The following is a 22,499-nucleotide window of genomic DNA, read 5'->3' on the forward strand; positions in this document are numbered from 1 at the left end:
AAATGGCTAAAGTGGTAAATTTTATACATATATCTTACAATTTTTTCATAATTTTATTTTTTTATTTTGAGAGAGAGAGGGAGTGAGTGCAGAGTGGGAGGGACAGGGGGAAGGAGAGAGCAAATCTCAAGCAGGCCCCATACCTAATACAGAGCTTGATGTGGGGCTCAATCTCATGACTATGTGATCACGACCTAAGGCCAAAACCAAGAGTCACATATCCAACCGATTAAGCCACCCATGCATCCTTTACCACAATTTTTAAAAAAAGAAAAGAGAAAAAAAAGAAGTGTCCCTTCTACCTTCTCTACCAACCAGAGCTTAGCCTGAGCCTACCAGAGAGTTAAAACACCTGCCAAAATGAAAAAGAAAAATTAATCAGAAAGTAGATTTAGCAACCTCCACATACAAGTGAAATCAGATTTCTATCAATTATTACACTGACTATATCATGGCAAGGCCTGGATCGCAGAGGTTCAGTAATACAGGAGCCTACTTCTACTGATTCCTTCAAGTATCTACCAGGGCTTAAACGAATTACATATGGCAGAGGTTATTTAGAGAATGAACTGTTCAAATTCTAATAATCACCAAGAAGAAATGATACACTAAAAGAAAAAGATGAGTAAAAAAAAGTTTCAAAAATTCAAAAAAACCCAAACTACCTCTTCCATCGTTTCCTCGATTTGAGAAGTAACAGGTTCAGGAGATCTGAGACCAATGGGAACAAATACTGGAGCTTTGTTTACTTCTTCTGGAGCAAGATGGTAACTTTCTTCTTCATAATCAGGCTCAAAATCTTCAACATCATCCTCATCTTCTTCCTGAGAAGCCCGAAGAGTCACCAGCGTGGACTTGGACGCACGAGGTTCCTTCCTAGAGGTCTTACTTCGCATTCGTTTTGATCCACGCCCTCTGGTGACATGTGGTTTCACCTTTCGATGCATTTTCCTCCCACCATGATCCACCTCACACTCAGAAGCAGAAGGGATAGTTGTCCTTCGGTCGAGAGCAATTTTAGAGTAATTTGATTCTTTTAACAGTTGTGCAGGGCTGGATTTATAATCAGAACAACAATAAGTCATTACACGCCCAAGGATAATTTTTCTTAATGTTTTATTTATTTTTGAGAGAGAGAGACAGAGACAGCATGAGCAAGGGAGGGTCAGAGGGACACAGAATCTGAAGATAGGCTCTAGGCTCTGAGCTAGCTGTCAGCACAGAGCCCGACACGAGGCTTGAACCCACAAACTACGAGCTCATGACCTGAGCCGAAGTTGGACGCTTAACTGACTGAGCCACCCAGTTGCCCCTGCACAAGGATAATTTTAATGAAAACCAAATTTCAGAATGAAATCCCAGTTCAAGGCATTAAAATGAAAACTCCCACAACCCTTTATGTCAAAAACTTATGCTGTGAAATGAAGAAATTTACTATTACTACTAGTTCCTTATTCAGAGCTCATTCTTATTTATCTACCTACAAATTTTTCAGAATAAGTTTTTAATTCTGGATCATTTTTTCCTTGCTATTTAAGTGAAAATGAAATGCAAAACTAGAAATTACTAGAAAAAAATGAGATAAGGAAAATGGTCCAATAAAACAGAATATAGGATCAAAAGTGATACTGGTGTATCCTGTTGGGTCAACAGACTACATAAGAAGAAAAAGAGAAGGCAGAAAATCCAATGGAACAATGTTGTTTTTAAAACTTAAATTCCTTTCCACTTTCCTTGAAAACTGTAGAACAAAAGTACCCTTCACTTTTGTTTGTGACCCCATTCAAACCAGCACCTTAATTATTTAGGTAATACACACTACTCTTTTATCAGGCTTCTGCTCATGTTTAATATACTCAACATCCAGAAATTTTAAACACAGGAAAGAAAAATCTTCCTAAGGACATCAAAAAAAGAAACTTTAGTAAATAAAAATTTTAAGTAGGGACACCCAGGTGGCTCAGACAGGTGAGCATCCAACTCTTGATTTTGGCTGATGGTCATCAGATCAAGGCCCACATCAGGATCCATGCTGAGTGTGGAGTCTGCTTAAGATTCTCTCCTTCTGACCCTCTACCCTGCTTGTGTGTGCACTCACTCTTTATAAAGTTTCAAAAAGGGGCACCTGGGTGGCTCAGTCGGTTAACCTTCCGACTTCGGCTCAGGTCACGATCTCAGTTTGTGGGTTTGAGCCCCACATCAGGCTCTGTGCTGACAGCTCAGAGCCTGGAGCCTGCTTCAGATTCTGTGTCTTCCTCTCTCTGCCTCTCCCCCACTCATGCTCTGTCTCTCTCTGTCCCAAAAATAAACGTCAAAAAAAAAAAGTTTCAAAAAAAACAACTCTTTTTAAGTGGGAAAGAAACAGATCTGTCAATAAAATATAATCCACACTTCTGTTAACAAACCATCTATTTTTACTGTACCGATGAGTTAAAGGTAGGACAACCATAAAGAGTTATTTTAATTTCCTATTCTGAAGCTATATTGTTAAATAAAACGTTACCTTGTTAGTTTACTGAGACACTGCTCTTCAACAATTGAAGATATAGAATTATCGGGTACAGTTTTTTCTCCAACAATTCCTGATGGTCCAATTTCTGAATGGGCATCTTTTTTGGCCAAAATAGCCTCTTTGGTATCTACATAATCTTTTTTTGCTGAAACCTCCAGACATGTCAGAAACTCAGCCTTTTCCTTAAATTTAAGAAGAAACAGCTGATGTTACCATGGAAACAATCTCTATGATAATTTGTTTGGTGGCTGGGCCTAAAGCTCTAAGCTTGCACAGATAAACACACAACTTATGACTAGCTTCTTAATTTTTTAACATTGGAAAGTAGCTCAATTTTTACAAAATTAGTTACAGTACAAAAGACAAAATTGTATTTTTTTAATAAATTCTCTCCTTCATGATCTTGTCAAAATAGAGTGACTGATAAAAAGAATCTCTTTCAAACTTACTTTCTGAAGAAGCTGGGTATCATGATCTCTTGGCTGCAGCAAAGTATCTTCCAACTTTCCTGCCTCACTCTGATCAGCTCTGTCTTTTTCTATACCTGGGTCCTCCTTCTTACCATGTGCTCTTCCCAAATTCGGCTTCACTTTTTGGAACTGCCTTCTTATCAACTGTGCTGGACTAGGAACATACCTTTTATGTTCATGTCTAGAATGAAGTACAAATCATGTTGAAAAACCAATATCAGAATTCCTTGTTGATATAATGGTTTCTATGTCAAATAATTTTGAACACAAGCCAATTCTATGCTCAAAGAACTATATGTAAATTGGTTTTAAAAGCAAGCATGTAAAATGAAACCACACACGATATAAAGAACACAAAAACTTTTACAACTTGCATTTTCTGTATATCTGGAGAACAGTTTTACAATGACAATGTTTTTTAACTTTCATTCATTGATTCTAATGTGTAGTGTCATGGTACTTTAAGTAATTTTCAGAGAAATAACCAAATACAAAAAAAAAAAAAAAGCCAGTACTTGAACATGGACAAATGTATAATGGTTCTTTCCTTGGTGCTTCTGGTTTAAGACCAGCCTTGAAAGCCAGAGTCTATTCTCCCATCACAGGTCTATCAGCTCATGGAAAAAGATTTACTGAGAGCCAGACTCATAGGATCTCAATATAACCCTGTGTATCTGCCAAATCAGAAAAAGACAAGGTTTTAACATTCAGTAGAGTACGTATAGCTCCCAAGACAACCCCTAAAGAGCTATCTTAGGTTTTCCTGGAAAATATTTTAATAACTAGTAAGGATCTATTCTGAACTGGGAAGTTTAAAATTAACATAAACCTGGATTTAAAAAGAAAACTAAGTATCTATCAGGAGTTCTCTGAAAGATCTGTATTAAAGACTAATTTTGAGTAATATTTATAATAAATTACCTAGAAGAAAAAGTAGTTAGATACATTTCTAAATGCTCCAACCCCACTAAGCTCTTTGGGCAGTGAAACATCTAGGAAGTTCACAAGATATTCTAACAGGGTTATGATGCTGGCTAAATACATTCCAAAGTAGACTAATGTATTTAGGAAAACACTGTATTTAACCTTAAGCTATTGACAGTCAAGTGTGATTTTATAAAGACAAGTAAGAATAAAATACATATATAAACCTAACATGCTACTGAAGAGAGACAGTGCTAACATGCTAATGTTTGAGAGACAGAGACAGAGCACAAGTGGGAGAGGGGCAGAGAGAGAAAGAAAGACACAGAATCTGAAACAGGCTCCAGGCTCCCAGCTCTCAGCACAGAGTCCAATGTGGGGCTTGAACTCACAAACCATGAGATCATGACCTGAGCCGATGCCGGATGCTTAACCAACTGAGACACTGAGGCTCCCCAAAAGAGATAATAACTTTAAACCTGTAAGATTATATGCTCTAAAGAAATTACCATTCATGATAAAGTGAACAGCTGGAATAAATTTCATAAATAGAAAAAGGGTTTTCAAAAACAGGGGGCTGTGGGCTAGAGTGTGGGTTTCCAAAAATGAAAATTAAAAGTTTGACTTCTCTCATTAAAAAACACAAAGGCTCAGCATACTATCTTTTGAAACATGTAAAGCTTCTTTCTTTATACAGAAAGGTCTGCCTATATACCTATAGGAATTTGCTCGTCTGAAAGTCATAAATCCTGAAAATTTAACTTTAAAAACTGATTTGGCAATGTTACTTTGAACAAGCCATTTATATCTTCTAGGTCTACCAAGTCAATTATAAATGAGAGCATTTGGAAACACTGATCTTGGGGCGCCTGGGTGGCTCAGTCGGTTGAGCATCCGACTTCGGCTCAGGTCGTGGTCCCACGGTTTGTGGGTTCGAGCCCTGAGTCGGGCTCTATGCTGACAGCTAGCTCAGAGCCTGGAGCCTGTTTCGGATTCTGTGTCTCCCTCTCTCTCTGACCCTCTCCTGCTCACGCTGTCTCTCTCTCTGAGAAATAAATAAAATATTAAAAAAAAAAAAAAAGGAAACACTGATCTTTAAGGTCACTAGTGTTTAAAGTTTCGCTTTGAGTAAAAATCAAATTCCTTAAAACAGTCCATAATCTGCCATTCCCCCGACTGTGCTTTATCTTTCTTACATCACTACTCTCTCCCTCTTTACCCATTTCAAAATGGCTCCTCTTGCTGTTCCTCAAACAAGCCAGGCACACTCTTGCCTGAAGTATTTTCAAGTTGCTGTTCCCTCTCCCCCAAGACATCCTCTGGACCTGCTCTTTCACTTCTTTTGGGTCTTCTCTTCAGCACTACCCTTGCAATAACACATTCTCTGATCATCATTAATCAAAAAGTAGTATCAGTAATAATAAGGCAGACTGCAAGTAATAAATAAAAAGTGGTGGTACTGAAATATCTTCACCTTTCTAGTGCTAACTCTTTTAAAAGATATTCTTACCATTTGGCTTAGAACATAGTTCTAAATACAGCATATATACTTCACTGTGCTTCCTATTTATGAATTTCAGTAAGTAGTATATAAACTTCCAAATATACAAAAAACTTAAGAATTTCTGTGTACTAATAAATCTAGTTTTAAAATAAAAAATAATGAAGTTCACCAAAATGGAGAAATTATAAATTAAGAGAGTATCAAGCATGCAATTCTTATACTATCTGAAAAAGCATATTTAAAATATTCTATTTTATAATTAACTATTATTTTAGCCTTTCACAAAATTTTCTCCATGTGAAGTTATCCAATCTTCATCTTTACAAAGTTTTATGCTTTTCTGATTAAAAGCAAACTCACCTCATCTTTTCATCTGTAACATTTATTTTGTTAATGTGAAGAGGGTCTACAAGAATCACGGGACTCTGGTTTTCATACATTCTACCCTCAGAAACTTTGGAGGATACATCTTCAACTTCAGTTCCAACTGGAAAATTTGGCTAAAACGGCAAAACAAGAGGGCTTTTTTAAACAAGTGAACATACCTCCTAAAATTGTTCAATCATTAAGAAAGGTATTGAGTTTTTCAAAAAGAAGATCAAACTAGGTATGCAATGTTCATGTTTTGCTGCCCAAAACCAAAGTGCCTAATTCAGAGACAAAGTTTCAATTATTGCAGTTATTATATTTACAAAATACTTTAAAAACTACAATAGTTATCTGTTGTGAACACCCTCGCCAAAAAAGATTTAATGGTTTTTTTTAAAAAAAAACAACAACAGTCTTTAGGGATGCAGGGAGGTTCAAACAAGGATTATTATCACTTTAAATCAAGACTTTCCCTTAGTAGACCCAGAAAAAGAAGGACAAAAACAAAAAAACAAAAAAACCCCACAAAACGCAAGCTCTGTTAGAAAAGGGCATTACACTACTTAGATTCATAGCAAAACATTCGTCAATAAAAGAATGGTTAAACTTTAATTCCAACAGCAGGATGTCACACAGTAGTGAAAAACAATGTATCTCCATATTTCTTGACACAAAAAGTCAACACATTAAGTAAAAAGTAAGTCACAAAAACAGCACATACACAGTGATTTTATTATTAAAAAACCTTTTATTTTATTTTTAAGTAATCTCTACAACCACTGTGGAGCTAGAACTTACATCCCCTGATCAAGAGTCACAATCTCTACCAATTGAGCGAGCTAGGCACACTGATGATTTTATTATTTATATTTATGTACCCAGGGGGATATGTCAGAAGATTTTCAGTGGTTACGTCCGGGTGATAAGACTGCAATAGTCATTATGTTCTTTTATACTGGTTGAACATTTTCACAATGAACAGGTTCATTTATTAGGAAAAAATATATATCCATTTTCACTTAAAAAAAATCCAGAATAGGAAAGCTGGAACAGTACTAAGTATATGTTACATATTCACTGATTAGAGTGTCAGATGCCTATACTCTAAGTCAAACCCGAGCTGTCATTTTATATTTTAATACTCATTAAAAAGTTCAATTTAATTACATAACAATAACTCACCACAGTCAAGAGTTTTTTAGTCTCATCTTTCTGTACTACTGTTCTTTCTTCCTCAATTACGCCTTTGGCTTCACCTTTGTCTATGTGCCTCTGTCCAGTCTTTCTTATGTTTGGTCTGGGTCTTTGAAGTCGGCCCCTTGCTGTTCTACCAGTTGGGATGACACTTTCCTTCGTTTCTTGCTGGAAGGTGTTTGTATCATTAGCCCTAGAAAAAGACAGGGACAAAGAGGGAAGTGAACTGTAAAAAGATGAAAACTACTGTAAAAATACAAAATTTGAATCTCCTCTAATACACTATAAAACTTTTTGTAACATTAGACAATAATCTAATTACTTTCTGATACTTACATCTTCTTTTATTAAAAAAAGTTATTTTAATTCTCACAAGGTAATGAACTTATATAAGGTACCCAGAAGACTGAAACTCACAGACAGAGAAAGTACAATGATAGTTGCCAGGGAATGGAAGAGGGGGGATGGAGAGTTCTTGCTAATGGGTAGAGAGTTTCATCACGGGAACATGAAAAAGTTCTAGAGAGAGATGTGACAAAGATTATAAAACAACGTGAATGTTCTTAATGTCATTAGATGATTTAAAAAATGATTAAAATGGTAAATGTTGTAAGTCTTCTACCACAGTTTTTAAGAAGATAATTAATATAAACCTTATACACATGTGCTTTTTAATATAATGCTTTGTATAAAACCTTAAGCGGCTAATAGTGAATATAATAAGCAGTCAAGCACTAAAAGGTGTAGAATTCAATGTGATTTTCTATTTTAGGCAGTCTGCCAAATGAAGAAAAATAAACCAAGTATTCTTGGTATTCACTTTGAAAATACATTAACATCTCAATAATAATGGAGAAATATGTGAAGGAATTCTATTTTAGATTTTTTTTCTTTTTAATATTTTAGATACTCAAAGAACTATCACTGTTTACCCCATAGAAACAACGAATTCCTTTTCCTGGGCTTGCACAGGTTGAGACTCCTCTTGAGGACCATAAGAACTTGAAGATGAAAGGTATTTTTCAGCCTGTATACATGGTAACATCACAACCTCCTCCTGCCTGTAACCTGATTTGTCTTTTTCTCCTGATGTGATTAGGGAAGCAACATCCTAGAAGGCAGACAAAAAAAATTTCATCAAGGACATGGTAAAAGTATAGGGAAACAGGAACTTCCATACACTACTAAACAAAATAAATTGGTCAAGTTTCTGCAGAGGAAACACTATCTACCAAAAATTTTAATTCCCAGAAATTGTACTTCTAGAAACGTATAAAAATATTCAAGTAAGTACCTAGAAAATTATGTACAAGGACATTTACTATAGCAATTTAAGAGCCCCCCCAGAAAAGCAAGAAAACAAATAACTGGAAATAAGACAAGTCTATCAGTAGGGTATTGAATAAATAAATTATAATTTGTTTATAATGCAACAGTAAAGAGCCATTTAGAAGATAAATTTCTAAATTGAGATCCAAAAATATGTTTACAATACTGCGTTAAGTGAAAAAATGAGAAGGCTAGCTAATGCCATTTTTGCAAACAATGAAAATACCCACACATTTGATTATTTGTATAAGTATCTATGTAGCAAAGACTAGTTGGATATATTCAAAACAGCTACCTGATTAACTTGGGAGAAATGGAATATTATAAAGGACTCTCAGTTTTTAGATTACATATCTTCTCAATTTGAAATTTTTATAATCAGATAAAATAATCAATAAAAAAGATACACCTTTTAAAAATAAAAGATCAGGAAGAAAAAGTACAAATTCTTTTTTTTTTTTTTTTAATGTTTTATTTATTTCTAGGAGAGAGAGAGAGAGAGAGAGAGAGAGAGAGAGACAGCGTGAGCAGGGGAGGGTCAGAGAGAGAGGGAGTCACAGACTGAAATAGGCTCCAGGCTCTGAGCTGGCAGTCAGCACAGAGCCCGACGCGGGGCTCGAACCCACGAACCGCGAGATCATGACCTAAGTGAAAGTCGGACGCTTAACCGACTAAGCCACCCAGGCGCCCCGAAAAAGTACAAATTCTTAAACACAGTAAGAACTAAGCTATTTTAAAAGATAAAAGAATTTTAATTCAAAAAAGCACTTTTTGTCATCTTATTTTCTCTTTTTTTTCTTTTAATGTTTGTTTATTTTTGAGAAAGAGAGACAGAACATGCATGGGAGCAGAACAGAGAGAGAGGGAGACACAGAATCCAAAGTAGGCCCAGGCTCTGAGATGTCAGCACACAGCTTCGGCCGCTTAACCGACCGAGCCACCTAGGCACACTAGTCGTTTTATTTTTTTTATTAGCTGGTTTTTTTTATTAATTATTGAAGTATAGGTGATGTACAATGTTACTAGTCTTAAATGTACAACACAGTGACTCAACAACTCCATACACTGCTCGACATTCACCCGGACAGGTGTAGTCACTACATTAACTATATTCCCTATGCTGTACTTTTTATCTCTGTGACCCACTTATGACTGAAAGTGTACCTCTTAAAAGATTTTACGTAAGCTCCACACCCACCGTGGGGTTCAAACTTACAGCCTCAAGAGTCACATGGTCTACCAACTGAGCCAGCCAGGTGCCCCAGAGAGTTGGTACCTCTTAATCCTCTTTTCCTATGTCACCGATCTCCCTAACTCCTTCTCTTCTGGCAGCCACCAGAGTTTGTTCTCTGTCTTTATGAGTCTGTTTCTGTTTTCTAGAATCCACATATAAGTGAAACTATATAGTATTTGTCTTTCTCTGTCTGACTTAGTTCTCTTAGCATGGTATTTCACCTGGCAAAATGGACTTGTAGGTCCACCCATGTTATTGTAAATGGCAAGTAATATTCCATTGTGGATTTATATATATAACATATCTTCTTTATCCATTCATCTATTGATGGATACTTTGGTTGCTTTCCTATCTTGTCTATTGTAAATAATGCCATGAAAAACACACGGGTGCATGTACCTTTTGGAATTAGAGCTTTCCTTTTCTTTGGGTAAATAACCACTACTAGAATTAGTGAATCACATGGTAATTCGATTTTTATTTTTTGAGGAACCTCCAGACTGTTTTCCACACTAGCTGTACCAATTTACATTCCCACCAACAGTGTACAAGGGTTCCTTTCCCTCCATATCCTTGCCAGTGTTTGTTATTTCTGGTCTTTTTGATACTAGTTATTCTGACTGGTATGAGGTGATACCTCATTGTGGTTTTGATTTGCATTTTCTTGATGATCAGTGATGGTGATGATCTTTTCATGTACCTGTTGCCATCTGTATGGCCAAAAAAAGTACTTTTATGTTTGGAACACTCAACTAATGAGTGTTGACATTTCAGTGCAAAGTTTCTGATGTTATATCACATAATCTTACTTTGTTATGGACCAAGTTAACAAGGTAAATTAACTATCTCCTTTAACCCCTAACAAGCTTTTAACTTTGTATTTCACCCTTCACAAGAGAATGAAATAAGGAATGACTATCAATCTCATTTTTCCTATGAAGAAATGAGCTGCATAATTTGGCTATGGTCATATAATGAATGAAGGTCAGAACTTGGGAGCCCAATCCCCTTAAATTCCTTTCCATGACACACTTGCCCATCATGAAAAACTCCAGATTCTCACAAAAAAACCCATGCAATAATGAGGCATATTAAGTACAGCAACGCTAATATCACATGCAACAGAAATTGCAGGGGAAAATATTCGTGAAATGTTAATCCCAGTTGCTTTACTTCAGTAACTGTAACAGCTAAAACAAAACCCCTCCACCTTACATAGCACTCACATGTTGAGAATGGAGAGTGTTCATCTGTTCACTGCTCTGCTGTGACACAACAGTCTCAGCTTTATCCGTTTCCAATTTCTTCCCAGGTACAGATTTTCCTGCTTCTGTAGTCTCTCTCTTTAAAGTTGCTCTTGCTAAGTTTGGTTTTGGTCTTTTGAATCGACTTCTCACAAAGGGTGCTGGCTTAACTTCAAATGGCTTCTGTTCTTGAGGAAGAGATTGCCTTTTGGAATAAGGATTATCAAACTTTAGAATGAGATGAAGGGGCAATGAGAGCAGAGTCTTAGGACAACTTTAGAAACTGGCAGTAAAATTAATTCCAGTTCTTAACAGGAACACAAATAGAACTATTTGGTAGATCTTGAAAAAAAGGAGGCGTACAGTCTAGGTATAAGCCTATGAATACAGGGTACCTGGGTGGCTTAGTCGGTTAAGCATCTGACTTCCGCTCAGGTCATGATCTCACGGTTCATGGGTTCAAACCCCATGTCGGGCTCTGTGCTGACAGCCAGCTCACAGCCTGGAACCTGCTTCAGATTCTGTGTCTCCCTCTCTCTCTGACCCTCCCCTGCTCATGCTGTCTCTCTCTCTCTCAGAAATAAAACATTTAATACCATATGTTTGCACGTATAGGAGGATTAGGAGGAACTTGACGGAGGAACAAGGGGCAGAAGAAGGGCGGAAATGGTGGGGGAAAGAGAGAGAGGCAAACCATGAGAGACTCTTGAATGCTGACAAAAACTGAGGACTGATGGATGTGGGGGGCATGGAGGAGGACACTTGTGGGGATGAGCACTGAGTGTTATGTGGAAACTAATTTGACAATAAACTATTTGTAAAAAAAATAAATAAATAAAGGGGTATTTTAGTCACACACACACACACAAAAAAGAAATAAAACATTTAAAAAAATTTTTTTTTAAAAAAGCCTATGAATGCCATCTTGGTACAGAGGAAACACAGGTAGGCTGCCACACCCCTACTGACTTAGGAATATTTGTTCGTACGATTCTGATGTTAGTAATTCCCTAAATCTACTATCACTATCACCTCAAAATTCACCTCCAGTCATCCCAAAACTAGCTTAAAATCTGTAACACTACACTACAGATGATATGGGGTTTTCTTAAATTTTTTTAATGTTTTATTTATTTCTGAGAGAGAGAGAGAGAGACAGCGTGAGCAGTGGAGGTCAGAGAGAGGAAGATACAGAATCCGAAACAGGCTCCAGGCTCTGAGCAAGCTGTCAGCACAGAGACCGACGCGGGGCTCGAACCTACAAACCATGAGATCATGACTTGAGCTGAAGTTGGCTGCTTAACCGACTGAGCCACCCAGGCGCCCCCAGATGATATGTTTTAAAACCTTTGTTTCACAGAATCTGAAAATTCTTTAGAAATTTAGAAACTTTTTCTTTAAAAGCACACAGACCAATACATTTGTACCTTAAATTAGTATCTGAAAACTGCTCTGAAACATCTGGAGATTGCATCCCCTGGTCTTCTGTTTTATCAGGTTCCAAAGTCTGCAAGGAAGTCTTCGAACTACCCAAGTGACCTGATAGTTCCTTTTCAGAATTTCTTTTTTCTTCCTCAGGGGTGTGGACCATGGAAAGTACTTCACTGCCAATGTTCTGGAGGAATGATCAAAGGAAATCATCCATGGTAAATCAACACGAGCAGAAAATGCCACAAAAACATGAACCTCAAGTAACAGGAAACTTATTATTTTTAAAGGTTTAAGTGACCTCTACACCTACAATCTGGGGCTCAAACTCAGAACCCCAAGATCAAGAGTTGCACACTCAACCAACTGAGCCAGATGGGTATCCCAACTACAAACTTTTAATAGAAGGAAATTTTTATTTTTTATTTTTTATTTTTAATTTTTTTAATGTTTTATTTATTTCTAGGAGAGAGAGAGAGAGACAGCGTGAGCAGGGGAGGGTCAGAGAGAGAGGGAGTCACAGACTGAAACAGGCTCCAGGCTCTGAGCTGGCAGTCAGCACAGAGCCCGACGCGGGGCTCGAACCCACGAACCGCAAGATCATGACCTAAGCGAAAGTCGGACGCTTAACCGACTAAGCCACCCAGGCGCCCCAATAGAAGGAAATTTTTAAAGTAGACTAGGTCAGGAAATAAAAACTGAGAAAGATGTGGCCAAAAGAAATAATTCCAATGTATATTCATTCTAGAGTTAGCATAAATTCAGTCCAATTCCCTATATTCCTTTTATGTAAAAGAATAACATCAGGGGTGCCTGGTGGCCCAGCCAGTTAAGCGTCTGACTTCGGCTCAGGTCATGATCTCACTGCTTATCAGTTCGAACCCTGTGTCAGGCTCTATGCTGACAGCTCAGAGCCTGCAATGTCCTTCAGATTCTGCCCTCGTCTCTCTGCCCCTCCCCTGTTCCTGCTCTACCCCTCTCTCTCTCTCAAATATAAAATAAAAGCATTAAAAAAAATCTTTTTTAAATAAAAGAATAACTGTGGGGCACCTGAGTAGCTCAGGTGGTTAAACATCTGACTGTGATTGCACCTCAGGTGATGATCTCAAGGTTTGGGGGATTGAGCCTGACTCAGACTCTGCACTGACAGCTCAGGGCCTGCTAGGGATTCTCTCTGCCCCTCCCCAACTCTGAGGCCTACTTCCCACCGTGTTTTGCTATCAAAACTCTCCACACAGAGACCGTGTGTTTTTTGTTTGCCCTGGCCCTGTCTGCCCCTCTACCCCCATTTATAGGCATAAAATATAGTCTGTCTGCCTCCCCTTCTCTCCCACCTTTTTGTTACATTGGTATAAAAAATGTAAAACAAAAAAAGTTTATGAACTAACTGTGGTGTGTAAAAGAGAGAAGAAAAACTAAATCTGAGTCCATGTGTGTTTGGGAGTTGCTTGGGGTTGGGGCTGGGTGGGACAGGGGACAGCTCTGGGAGAAAGTGAGTGGCTCTCAGCGCTGTCCTGCACAGACTGGCCCCTGTCCTACAAGACCACATGGGGGAAGTGCAGGTGTGGGGCCTGCGGACCAGCTACTCTGGACAGGTGCTTTTCTGTTAATTTTTATGGAATGCAAAAGGAGTTTTTGCTATATTTTGTTTTTTTGTAAAGCTTTAAAAAAAATCTTCGTCTTATAGTTGAGCTTCCATACTTAAAAAAAAAAACCAAAAAAATAAATAAAAAACTAGCCTCTCTCTCAAAATAAATTACCTTAAAAACATTTTTTTATAAAAACTAAAAGTAACTTCTAATTGACAGTAAGAATGGTAACTTCTCCACAATTAAATCTTTTTCAAGTTATTTTTTTTTTAAGATATATAGTTTCTTTAAGGTTCTAAAACACAGAATTTAGGAGTAGGGAAGACTTTAAGCTTTCAGAGAGTTTACATTTTGAAGGATTTAAGAGCAATAATCACAGTTTTTATTGTGATAATTTTTCTCTGAAACAGTACTCAAAAATTTTTTCTAAAGAACAGAAAAATACATACGTTGATATCCAGTGAAGGCACAGTGCTGCAGCCACCACTACTGCTCTGCATTAAATCTGTCTCCGTTTGTCTTGAGGTCCTGATCTCCTCTGCTCCATGTTCCCTTAGAGAAATGTCCATTTCTCCAGGTTTTTCCAAATCTGCAACCATTTCCTCAGTAGCACTAATTCCTGATCTGCTTTTCCTCAAGGAAATTTCTCGTCCAGTTTCTTTCAAATCTGCCTCTGTTTCTTCAAGAGCAGTTGTCTTTCCTAATACGTTTTCCATCAGGGAAAGCTCTCTTTCTTCAGTTTCTTTCAAATCAATCTTACTTTCCCCTAAGGCACTGATCTCCACTGGTACCTTTTCCCTCAGGGAAGTTTCTTTTCCAGTTTCTTTACAATCTGTCTCCATTTCACCTAGAGTCTTGACCTGTAAGGGCTTTCCATGTGTGTCTATTTCTCTTCCCTCAGTTTCTTCCACATAGGTCTCTCTCTCCTTAGTGGCATCAATCACCTTTGGTATATTATCCTTTACATAAATCTCTCTTCCATTTTCTTCCAAACCTATTCCTACTTCATCTGTATTGTTGACCTCCTCTGGGGCATCTTCCTGTAAGGATATTTCTCTTCTTCCAGTTTCTTCCAAATCTGTCATTCTTTCCTCAGTGACATTAGACACCTCTGATACAGTGTCCCTTAGGGAAACCTCTCTCCCAGGTTCTTCCAAATCAGTCACTCTTTCCTCAGTGACATCGGTCATCTCTGATACACTGTCTCTTGGGGAAACCTCTCTTCCAGTTTCTTCCAAGTCTGTCATTCTTTCCTCAGTGACATCAGATACTGCTGATATATTCTCCCTTAGGGAAACCTCTCTTCCAGTTTCTTCCAAGTCTGTCATTCTTTCCTCAGTGACATCAGATACTGCTGATATATTCTCCCTTAGGGAAACCTCTCTTCCAGTTTCTTCCAAGTCTGTCATTCTTTCCTCAGTGACATCAGACAGCACTGATGTAGTGTCTCTTGGGGAAACCTCTCTTCCAGTTTCTTCCAAGTCTGTCTCTCTTTCCTCAGTGACATCAGCCATCTCTGATATATTCTCCCTTGGGGAAACGTCTCCTCTGGTTTCTTTCAAATCTGTCTCCATTTCTACAGTGTTGTCAATCGTTTCTGATATCTTCTCTATCGGAGAGACTTCTTTTCTCCGAGTTTTTTTAAAATATGGCTCCGTTTCCTTAGTATTATTAGCCTCCACTGATATCTTGTCCCTTGGTAAGGTTTCTTCCACTCTCCTAATTTCTCCCAAAGCTGGTGTGAATTGTCCAGAGGCATCAATCTCCTCTGATGTCTCTTCCTTTGAGAAAACTTCTCTTCTTCTAGCTCCTCTTTCTATATTTGGCTTTGGTTTCTGAAATCGAGTCTTCAAAACTGGGACTTTATTATTCTCTTGAATACTTAAAAAAAAAGGACACAAAATCAAAATTTAAACCATACTGCCAACTGAAGAGAGGATGGCTGAGAAAGTACTACTGAAACACCAGGAGTTCTCAAATTAAAAAAAATAAAATAAAATATTAAAGAAGAATCTCTGGGTAAAACTTAAAAATTAAAGGAGGAGGAAAAACCGTGTTTTGAAATTATACATTTTTAAAATAAATATATCTACTCATATAGAGATACAGAGAATCTATCAATAAGGTCAATAAGATGAGGAGCCAACCGGCCCTGAACAGTCTCTTTCTAATTGTTATCTACACCATCCAGAGTCTCCAGTTCCCTACACTGGATCTAGGAAAACTGGTGTCTGCTATTCATACCTCTTTGCCCCTACTATCCTTTATACAGATATATGCCTTGCCATAAGAGTTAAGCAACACATTTATATGGCCAGATCTGACCAGCTTCTCATACAGCTACATGCAAGTATCATATGAACAAATACAGGGAAAGGCCACACTTTAAACATACAGATTGATAAAATACTAGTAATAGTTGAAACTAGATAGTAGATACATGGGAGTCCATTAATCTGTTCTTACTACTTTTGTGTACATTGAATATTTCCAAAGGGAAAACATTTTCTAAAGTATACTAGCAATTTCATTGATTTTGCTTGGTACCTTCCAGAAGGGAAAAAAAAGCAGTGGCTAGGAGAATTATAGGCTTCTACATATGGGTTTTACATAAAACCCATGAGGCTATATGTGGCTCAGTCTAATCCCAAAGAAACAAATATAAGAAAATAAGTTCCATTTCATATTTGGACATACATATTTAATGTAATATGCATGTTAAGTGATACTGCCAATCATGTTAACTCAAGGTCTAATTTATGAGTAAACAACTCATCAAATCACCAATAACTAAGAAAATGACATGAAAACTATGACATGAATTGTCATGAAAGGTTATATTTGTAAATATTAAGCAATTTGATACACAGATTACAAATCAGTCTCATTTGCTTTTGTTTTTAAAAACTGATTAAACATTTCTAAAACTTTTTTTAAAAAAATTCAGATTCCATAACCAGTAAGATGATACTTACCCTAGACATTCATTAACATTCATTTGAAAAATATTATCTTCTTTCTCAGGCTGTGATGTGATGTCTTCAAACTCAAAATTTTTACATGACTGATCTTCTACCTGTTCAGGACTCTTAATAACAAAATATTTTAAAGGGTTCACAATGTAACACCTACCTAAGAAAAACTGCACTGAAAATTTTGTCTGATTTGAGTACAAGGAGAATGGTAAACATTTCAAAATTATAAAATGATATTAAAGGGACAGTTTTTAATGTTTTTTTCTTTAGATAGCTTAAAAACCTTCATAAGCTACACCTTCTAGCTCATCTCAAAGCCCCCATTCTTTTCCTCTTAATTAGAAAGCAAGTTACTGCAAATTCAGTCTCCTTTGTTAGAATTACTCCTTGGGATCTATGTCCTGATTATTATTATTACAGTACAGACCTTGAGATTTATAACAAAAGAAATTCAAATCTCAAACTAGGATCTTAACTCTTACACTCATCACAAAAACTAGTTACTGTATAAATAACTCAAAATTAATAATTTTTTGTTCTTGGTATTATATTTTAGTAGGAAGCTTTTAATATTTTACTCTGCTTAAGTCAGAGTTAAAAATTCACATACCTAGTCATATTTTCAAAAAGGAAGTACAATTCAAACACCTGAGTGATGGGGGAGGCAAGTCAAATATGCTCCATTACATAAATGCTCAAAATGTGGATTGCGGAAAATTAAATAAGGCTTTACATGTAACAAAGTTGCTAGCTCTGAGATTTTGACTTTAACTTAATAAAGAATGTATCCAACTGTATAGTCTTATGATTTGGCGGGGGGGGGGCTTAAAAACTTGTTTAACAAAAAAATTGCAAAGAATCTGAGTACTTACATCTCTAGCAATACAGGATTCACTTTCATCCTTCTTTACATTGGCCCCAATTTTTTCCTGTGATGTAAAAATTTCTTTTCTTTCAGCAGCTTTACCGATATTTGGCTTTGGCCTTTGCAGTCGGCCCCTCATTAGTCGTGCTGGTCTTAAAGTCTTTGTTTGATCGTCATCCTGAACACCAATTTTTTCACTCAAACTAGAACAACTACAAAAGAATGAAATTATGGCTATTCTGAAGTCACATATTTGTTTTCAGTATTCCCTTCTCCCAGGTATAAATAAGGAAACCATCTGGAATATAAAATAATTACAAGTATCCTTGAGAACATCCTCAAAGACACTCCTTAACGCCTTAGAACAGACATAATCTTGGAAGCCTGACTATAAAAAACATGTCATCATAAAACTGGAAAAATCTATACCTGACAGACATGTAATTCCCCACTAAGAATACTAATTTGTAGGGACTCCTGGATGGTCAGTAGGTTACATGTTCAACTCTTAATTTCACCTCAGGTAGTAATACCACACTTTGTAGGATTGAGTCCCACATGAGCTAAGCACTAACAGTGTGGATCCTGCTTGGGGTTCTTACCCTCTCTCTCTGGCCCTCCCCAGCTCACACACACAGAAGTGTGCACTCTCTCTCTCTCTCTCTCTCAAAAATAAACAACAACAACAAAACACTAGTTTGTATGTAATGTACACTTCCAGGGCACTGGATACAGATTATGGCATAAATGTACAGTCCAGAATATAATCCTTCAGATGCATATTAGAGCAAGGCCTACTCTGAATCTGCATTCCAAGTTAAATATTCTCCTTTGAAACCTCCTGCTATAAATAAAATTATCGAGAAACATGCATATTAACCATTAATTCATCTATCAAGACTTGGTTAAAATCTTGTTAATAAGCTGAGGAAGAAATGTAATTGCTAACTCAATGGATCTTTATCATAATTTATTTCTCCAGTAGCACAAAGAACACTATTAAAATGTTTTAACACACCTATAATTAAGAAGACTTAAGCATAATAAATGAAAATAAAATTCAGACATTATACAGTACAGATGTTATTACAGTCACTCCTATAAGCTACTAATTTTATTCTACTTCCTAAATACTCACTTAGACACAGTCTCAGCTTCTGGGTTCACTTTCTCTGTTTTCTCCATTCCAGCAATGTCAGATGTATTCAGTTTATCCTTTTCCATTTGATTCTATGAATTCAATTTTTTTACATTTTATTGGCAACATAAAAAAAACTCCAAACATTGTAATTAATGGAAATTAAAACAGTGAAATATCATTGTTTATTCTTCTAATTATAAGAGTTTTAAAAAACATAGACACAGCTAAGATTATTATAAAATATCTATTTCCATGTATTAGTGACAGAGCCTTTTCCCAGTATGAAATCAAGGGCCTTAAAAATGTTCATAGTCTTTGACTTGGTAATACCATTTCTAAAACTCTATTTTAAGAAAATATTTACACAAATTATAAGAACGTTCACAAGAACATTATATAAAATGCCAAACACCATACACAGACAAAATATCCAATAATGAGTAAATGGTTAAATAAATTCAGTTGTACCCATTGATAGATAATTATGAAGTCACTAAAGACCATATCTTCAAAAGACATCTAATAAAAGAAAATTTATTTATGAAATGTTAGGTACCAAAGGATAAAAAACAATTAATTCTAACACACGGAGCACCTGGGTTGGCTCAGTCTTTTAAGCATCTTAAGTCTTGATTTCACCTCAGGTCACAATCTCATGGTTTATGGGACCGAGCCCTGTGTGCTTGGGATTCTCTTTCTCCCTCTCTCTGTCCCTCCCCTGTTCACACACGTGCATGTGCACGTGCATACTCTCAGAAGGAAAGGAAGGAAGGAAGGAAGAAAAGGTGGAAGGATATACGCTAAAAGGTTAGTTCCATCTGGATAATGAAATCACAAGTAATTTAATTTTTACCTGAATCTGTTTTTCCCACTTTTCTCATATTTTAAAAGATTATAAAAATATAATCTGTATTCTAAAAAGTAGAATTTTAAAAATTAAAAAATTAAAAAATAAATAAATAAAAATAAAAAGTATAATAAAAAAGATATTTCACATGACAGGGAAAAATGCTGACTGACATTTCAAAAAATTTTTTTAATGTTTTATTTATTTCTGAGAGAGAGAGAGAGAGAGAGAGAGAAAGACAGCGTGAGCAGGGGAGGGTCAGAGAGAGGGAGACAGAGAATCTGAAACAGGCTACAGGCACTGAGCTAGCTGTCAACACAGAGCCTGACGCGGGGCTTGAACCCATGAACCGTGAGATCATGACCTGAGCCGAAGTTGGATGCTTAACCAACTGAGCCACCCAAGCCCCTCTGACTGACATTTCAAAATGTATTTTAGCAAATACAAGAAATTTATAACAAGATAATGATGGCAGGGATGAGAAAAGGAACATGCATTTAATGCTTAGAGCAATGTATACAGATTCTTTTTCTTTTACTGTCATTTGACAAAAGTTTAAAATACTTTGACCCATTAATCCCACCTCCTCTAGAAAATTATCTTCTATTTCTTTATAGAGTCCTATTTACGGGTCACCTGGGTGGCCCAGTTGGCTAAGCGTCCCAACTCCTAATCTCAGCTCAGGTCTTGATCTCCGGGTTATGAGTTCAAGCACCATACTGGGCTCCACGCTGGGCATGGAGCCTACTTATAAAAACAAAAAAAGAAAGTCCTATTTACAAAATTGTTTGCTTTTATTTATGAAAGTTTAAAAAAATGGAAGCAATTTAAATGTCAACCATTAAAAAAATGCATAGTAAACTACTAATAGGTTAACTTAATGCCGCTACTAAAAAGACTGACCCCAAGAAAATTGTTAATGAACAGTTTCAGAGAATAAAGTTTTAAATATTATGTATGTTATGATTAAAACTAGAGAAATGTTGGGCACCTGGGTGACTCAGTCAGATAAGTGTCGGACTCTTGATTTAGGCTCAGGTCATGATCTCAGAGTTCATGAGTTCGAGCCCCATGTCAACGCACAGCGCGCTTGGGGTTCTCTTTCTCTTCCTCTCTCTCTGCTCTCCCCTACTTTTGCTTTCTTTCTCTCTCTCTCTCTCTCTCAAAATAAATAAATTTTTTAAAAAACATTTAAAAAAAACCCTCTGTTTAGGGGTGCCCAAGTGGCTCAGTTGGTTAAGCGTCTGACTCGTAATTTCAGCTCAGGTCATGATCTCAGTCTCCAGAGTTCAAGCGCTGCATTGGGCCCTGTGCTGACAGTGCAGAGCCTGCATGCAAGGATTCTCCCTCTCTCTCTCTGCCCCTCCCCCGTTCACCCTGTCTCCACCTCTCTCAAAATACATAAATCAAACTTTAAAAAATATATATATACAGCAACGTTTATATATATAAAAAGAGAGACAAAGTTTATGAAAGAGGAATATGTCTGTGGGGAAAGAGTTGTGGATATAATTTTATACAGAACTGCTTAAAAAATACTTCGAATTGGGGCGCCTGGGTGGCTTAGTCGGTTAAGCGTCCGACTTTCGCTTAGGTCATGATCTCGCAGTTCGTGGGTTCGAGCCCCGCGTCGGGCTCTGTGCTGACTGCCAGCTCAGAGCCTGGAGCCTGTTTCAGCCTGTGACTCCCTCTCTCTCTGACCCTCCCCTGCTCACGCTGTCTCTCTCTCTCTCTCTCCTAAACATAAATAAAACATTTAAAAAAAAAAAAAATACTTCGAATGAAAGTTTTATGTAAGTAAACAAAAGACAGATTTATCACTAATGAAAATGATACGCCCTAGCTTCTAAAGAAAATGCAACAGTAGGAGATTAGGAAAACGCATTTAATATTAACATGTAAGTCTTTGTATTTTTGTTCTAGTATCAGTCACATTACTGCGTCATTACAAACTGAAACCATTTTTTTCCCAACCCGGAGAAATTTTCATAATTTTAATTTCCATGAAGTCTCTTACTCCATACCTTTTCCACTGAAGTTTCGGCATTTGAACTCGTGCTCTCTGCATCTGTTTTACCTTGTGCAAGAACAGATTTCTTCCCAATTGCCCTTGACAAATTGGGTTTAGGTCTCTGCAGCTGTCTTCTTGACATCAGTTTAGCACTTCCTGATCGATCGATTTCCCTTAAAAAATGACCATTACGTAGTTTTTATTTTCAAAAAGATGAACATTATTTAAATTATACCAACAACCAGGCATAGTCAATAAAATTCTGAAAAATTCTTTAAAAATCCACTCAGCCAGAAAAGTCTGTTAAGCTTACTTATAGTAAGAGTGGCAAAGAAGAGCAATGAAGAGGTAACTCACTTATTCTATCAGATGTTAAAGACAAACTACTCAGCGTCAATAATTAAAACACTGGTAATGACATACAAATAAACAGATAAATAAAACACAAAAGAAAATTGAGAAGGGACTCCAGAACACATGATAATAGTATATAATAAAGGTAGCATTTCAAAACAGTGAAAATGAAATACAAAATAACTTATTGTTAGAAATAATATCAAAGTGGGACACCTGGGTGGCTCAGTCGGTTAAGCATCTGACTTCGGCTCAAGTCATGGTCTCACAACTCGTAAACTCAAGCCCCATATTGGGTGAGCCTCACTTCTCTCTCTCTTCCTCTCTCTGCCCTCCGTGGGATTCGCTCTCACTCCCCCTCTCTCTCTGGCCCTTGCTCACTTGAGCCCAGTTGAGGAGGAGGAGGAAGAGAAGAAATAATATCAAAGTAATGGTGATGTCAAACCTAACACTGGGGACTAAAATAAAATTAGTTCCACTCCCTGCACGTACTCATAGTATATTCCAAA

At 36.9% G+C, this 22,499-nt stretch overlaps 1 protein-coding gene across 1 annotated transcript in view; it reads right to left on the bottom strand.

Moving 5' to 3' along the window:
• The window catches only part of LOC144239516 (transcription factor TFIIIB component B'' homolog), a gene marked incomplete at its 3' end in the record, with an annotated part of 74,016 nt that overhangs the window by 21,384 nt on the left and 30,133 nt on the right, over positions 1-22,499 (bottom strand). The window contains exons 13-25 of the mRNA XM_077773600.1: positions 21,650-21,809; positions 18,776-18,867; positions 17,645-17,849; positions 16,773-16,885; positions 14,247-15,678; positions 12,208-12,395; positions 10,763-10,985; positions 7,906-8,084; positions 6,962-7,166; positions 5,771-5,910; positions 2,962-3,163; positions 2,504-2,694; positions 666-1,053 (exon numbers count right to left, since the gene is read on the bottom strand). Coding sequence (XP_077629726.1) covers positions 666-1,053; positions 2,504-2,694; positions 2,962-3,163; positions 5,771-5,910; positions 6,962-7,166; positions 7,906-8,084; positions 10,763-10,985; positions 12,208-12,395; positions 14,247-15,678; positions 16,773-16,885; positions 17,645-17,849; positions 18,776-18,867; positions 21,650-21,809 — 3,718 coding nt within the window. The remainder of the gene's footprint in view (positions 1-665; positions 1,054-2,503; positions 2,695-2,961; positions 3,164-5,770; positions 5,911-6,961; positions 7,167-7,905; positions 8,085-10,762; positions 10,986-12,207; positions 12,396-14,246; positions 15,679-16,772; positions 16,886-17,644; positions 17,850-18,775; positions 18,868-21,649; positions 21,810-22,499) is intronic.

This window comes from Crocuta crocuta, unplaced genomic scaffold (assembly GCF_008692635.1).
Source record: "Crocuta crocuta isolate KB4526 unplaced genomic scaffold, BGI_CrCroc_1.0 scaffold383, whole genome shotgun sequence".
NCBI lineage: Eukaryota > Metazoa > Chordata > Mammalia > Carnivora > Hyaenidae > Crocuta > Crocuta crocuta.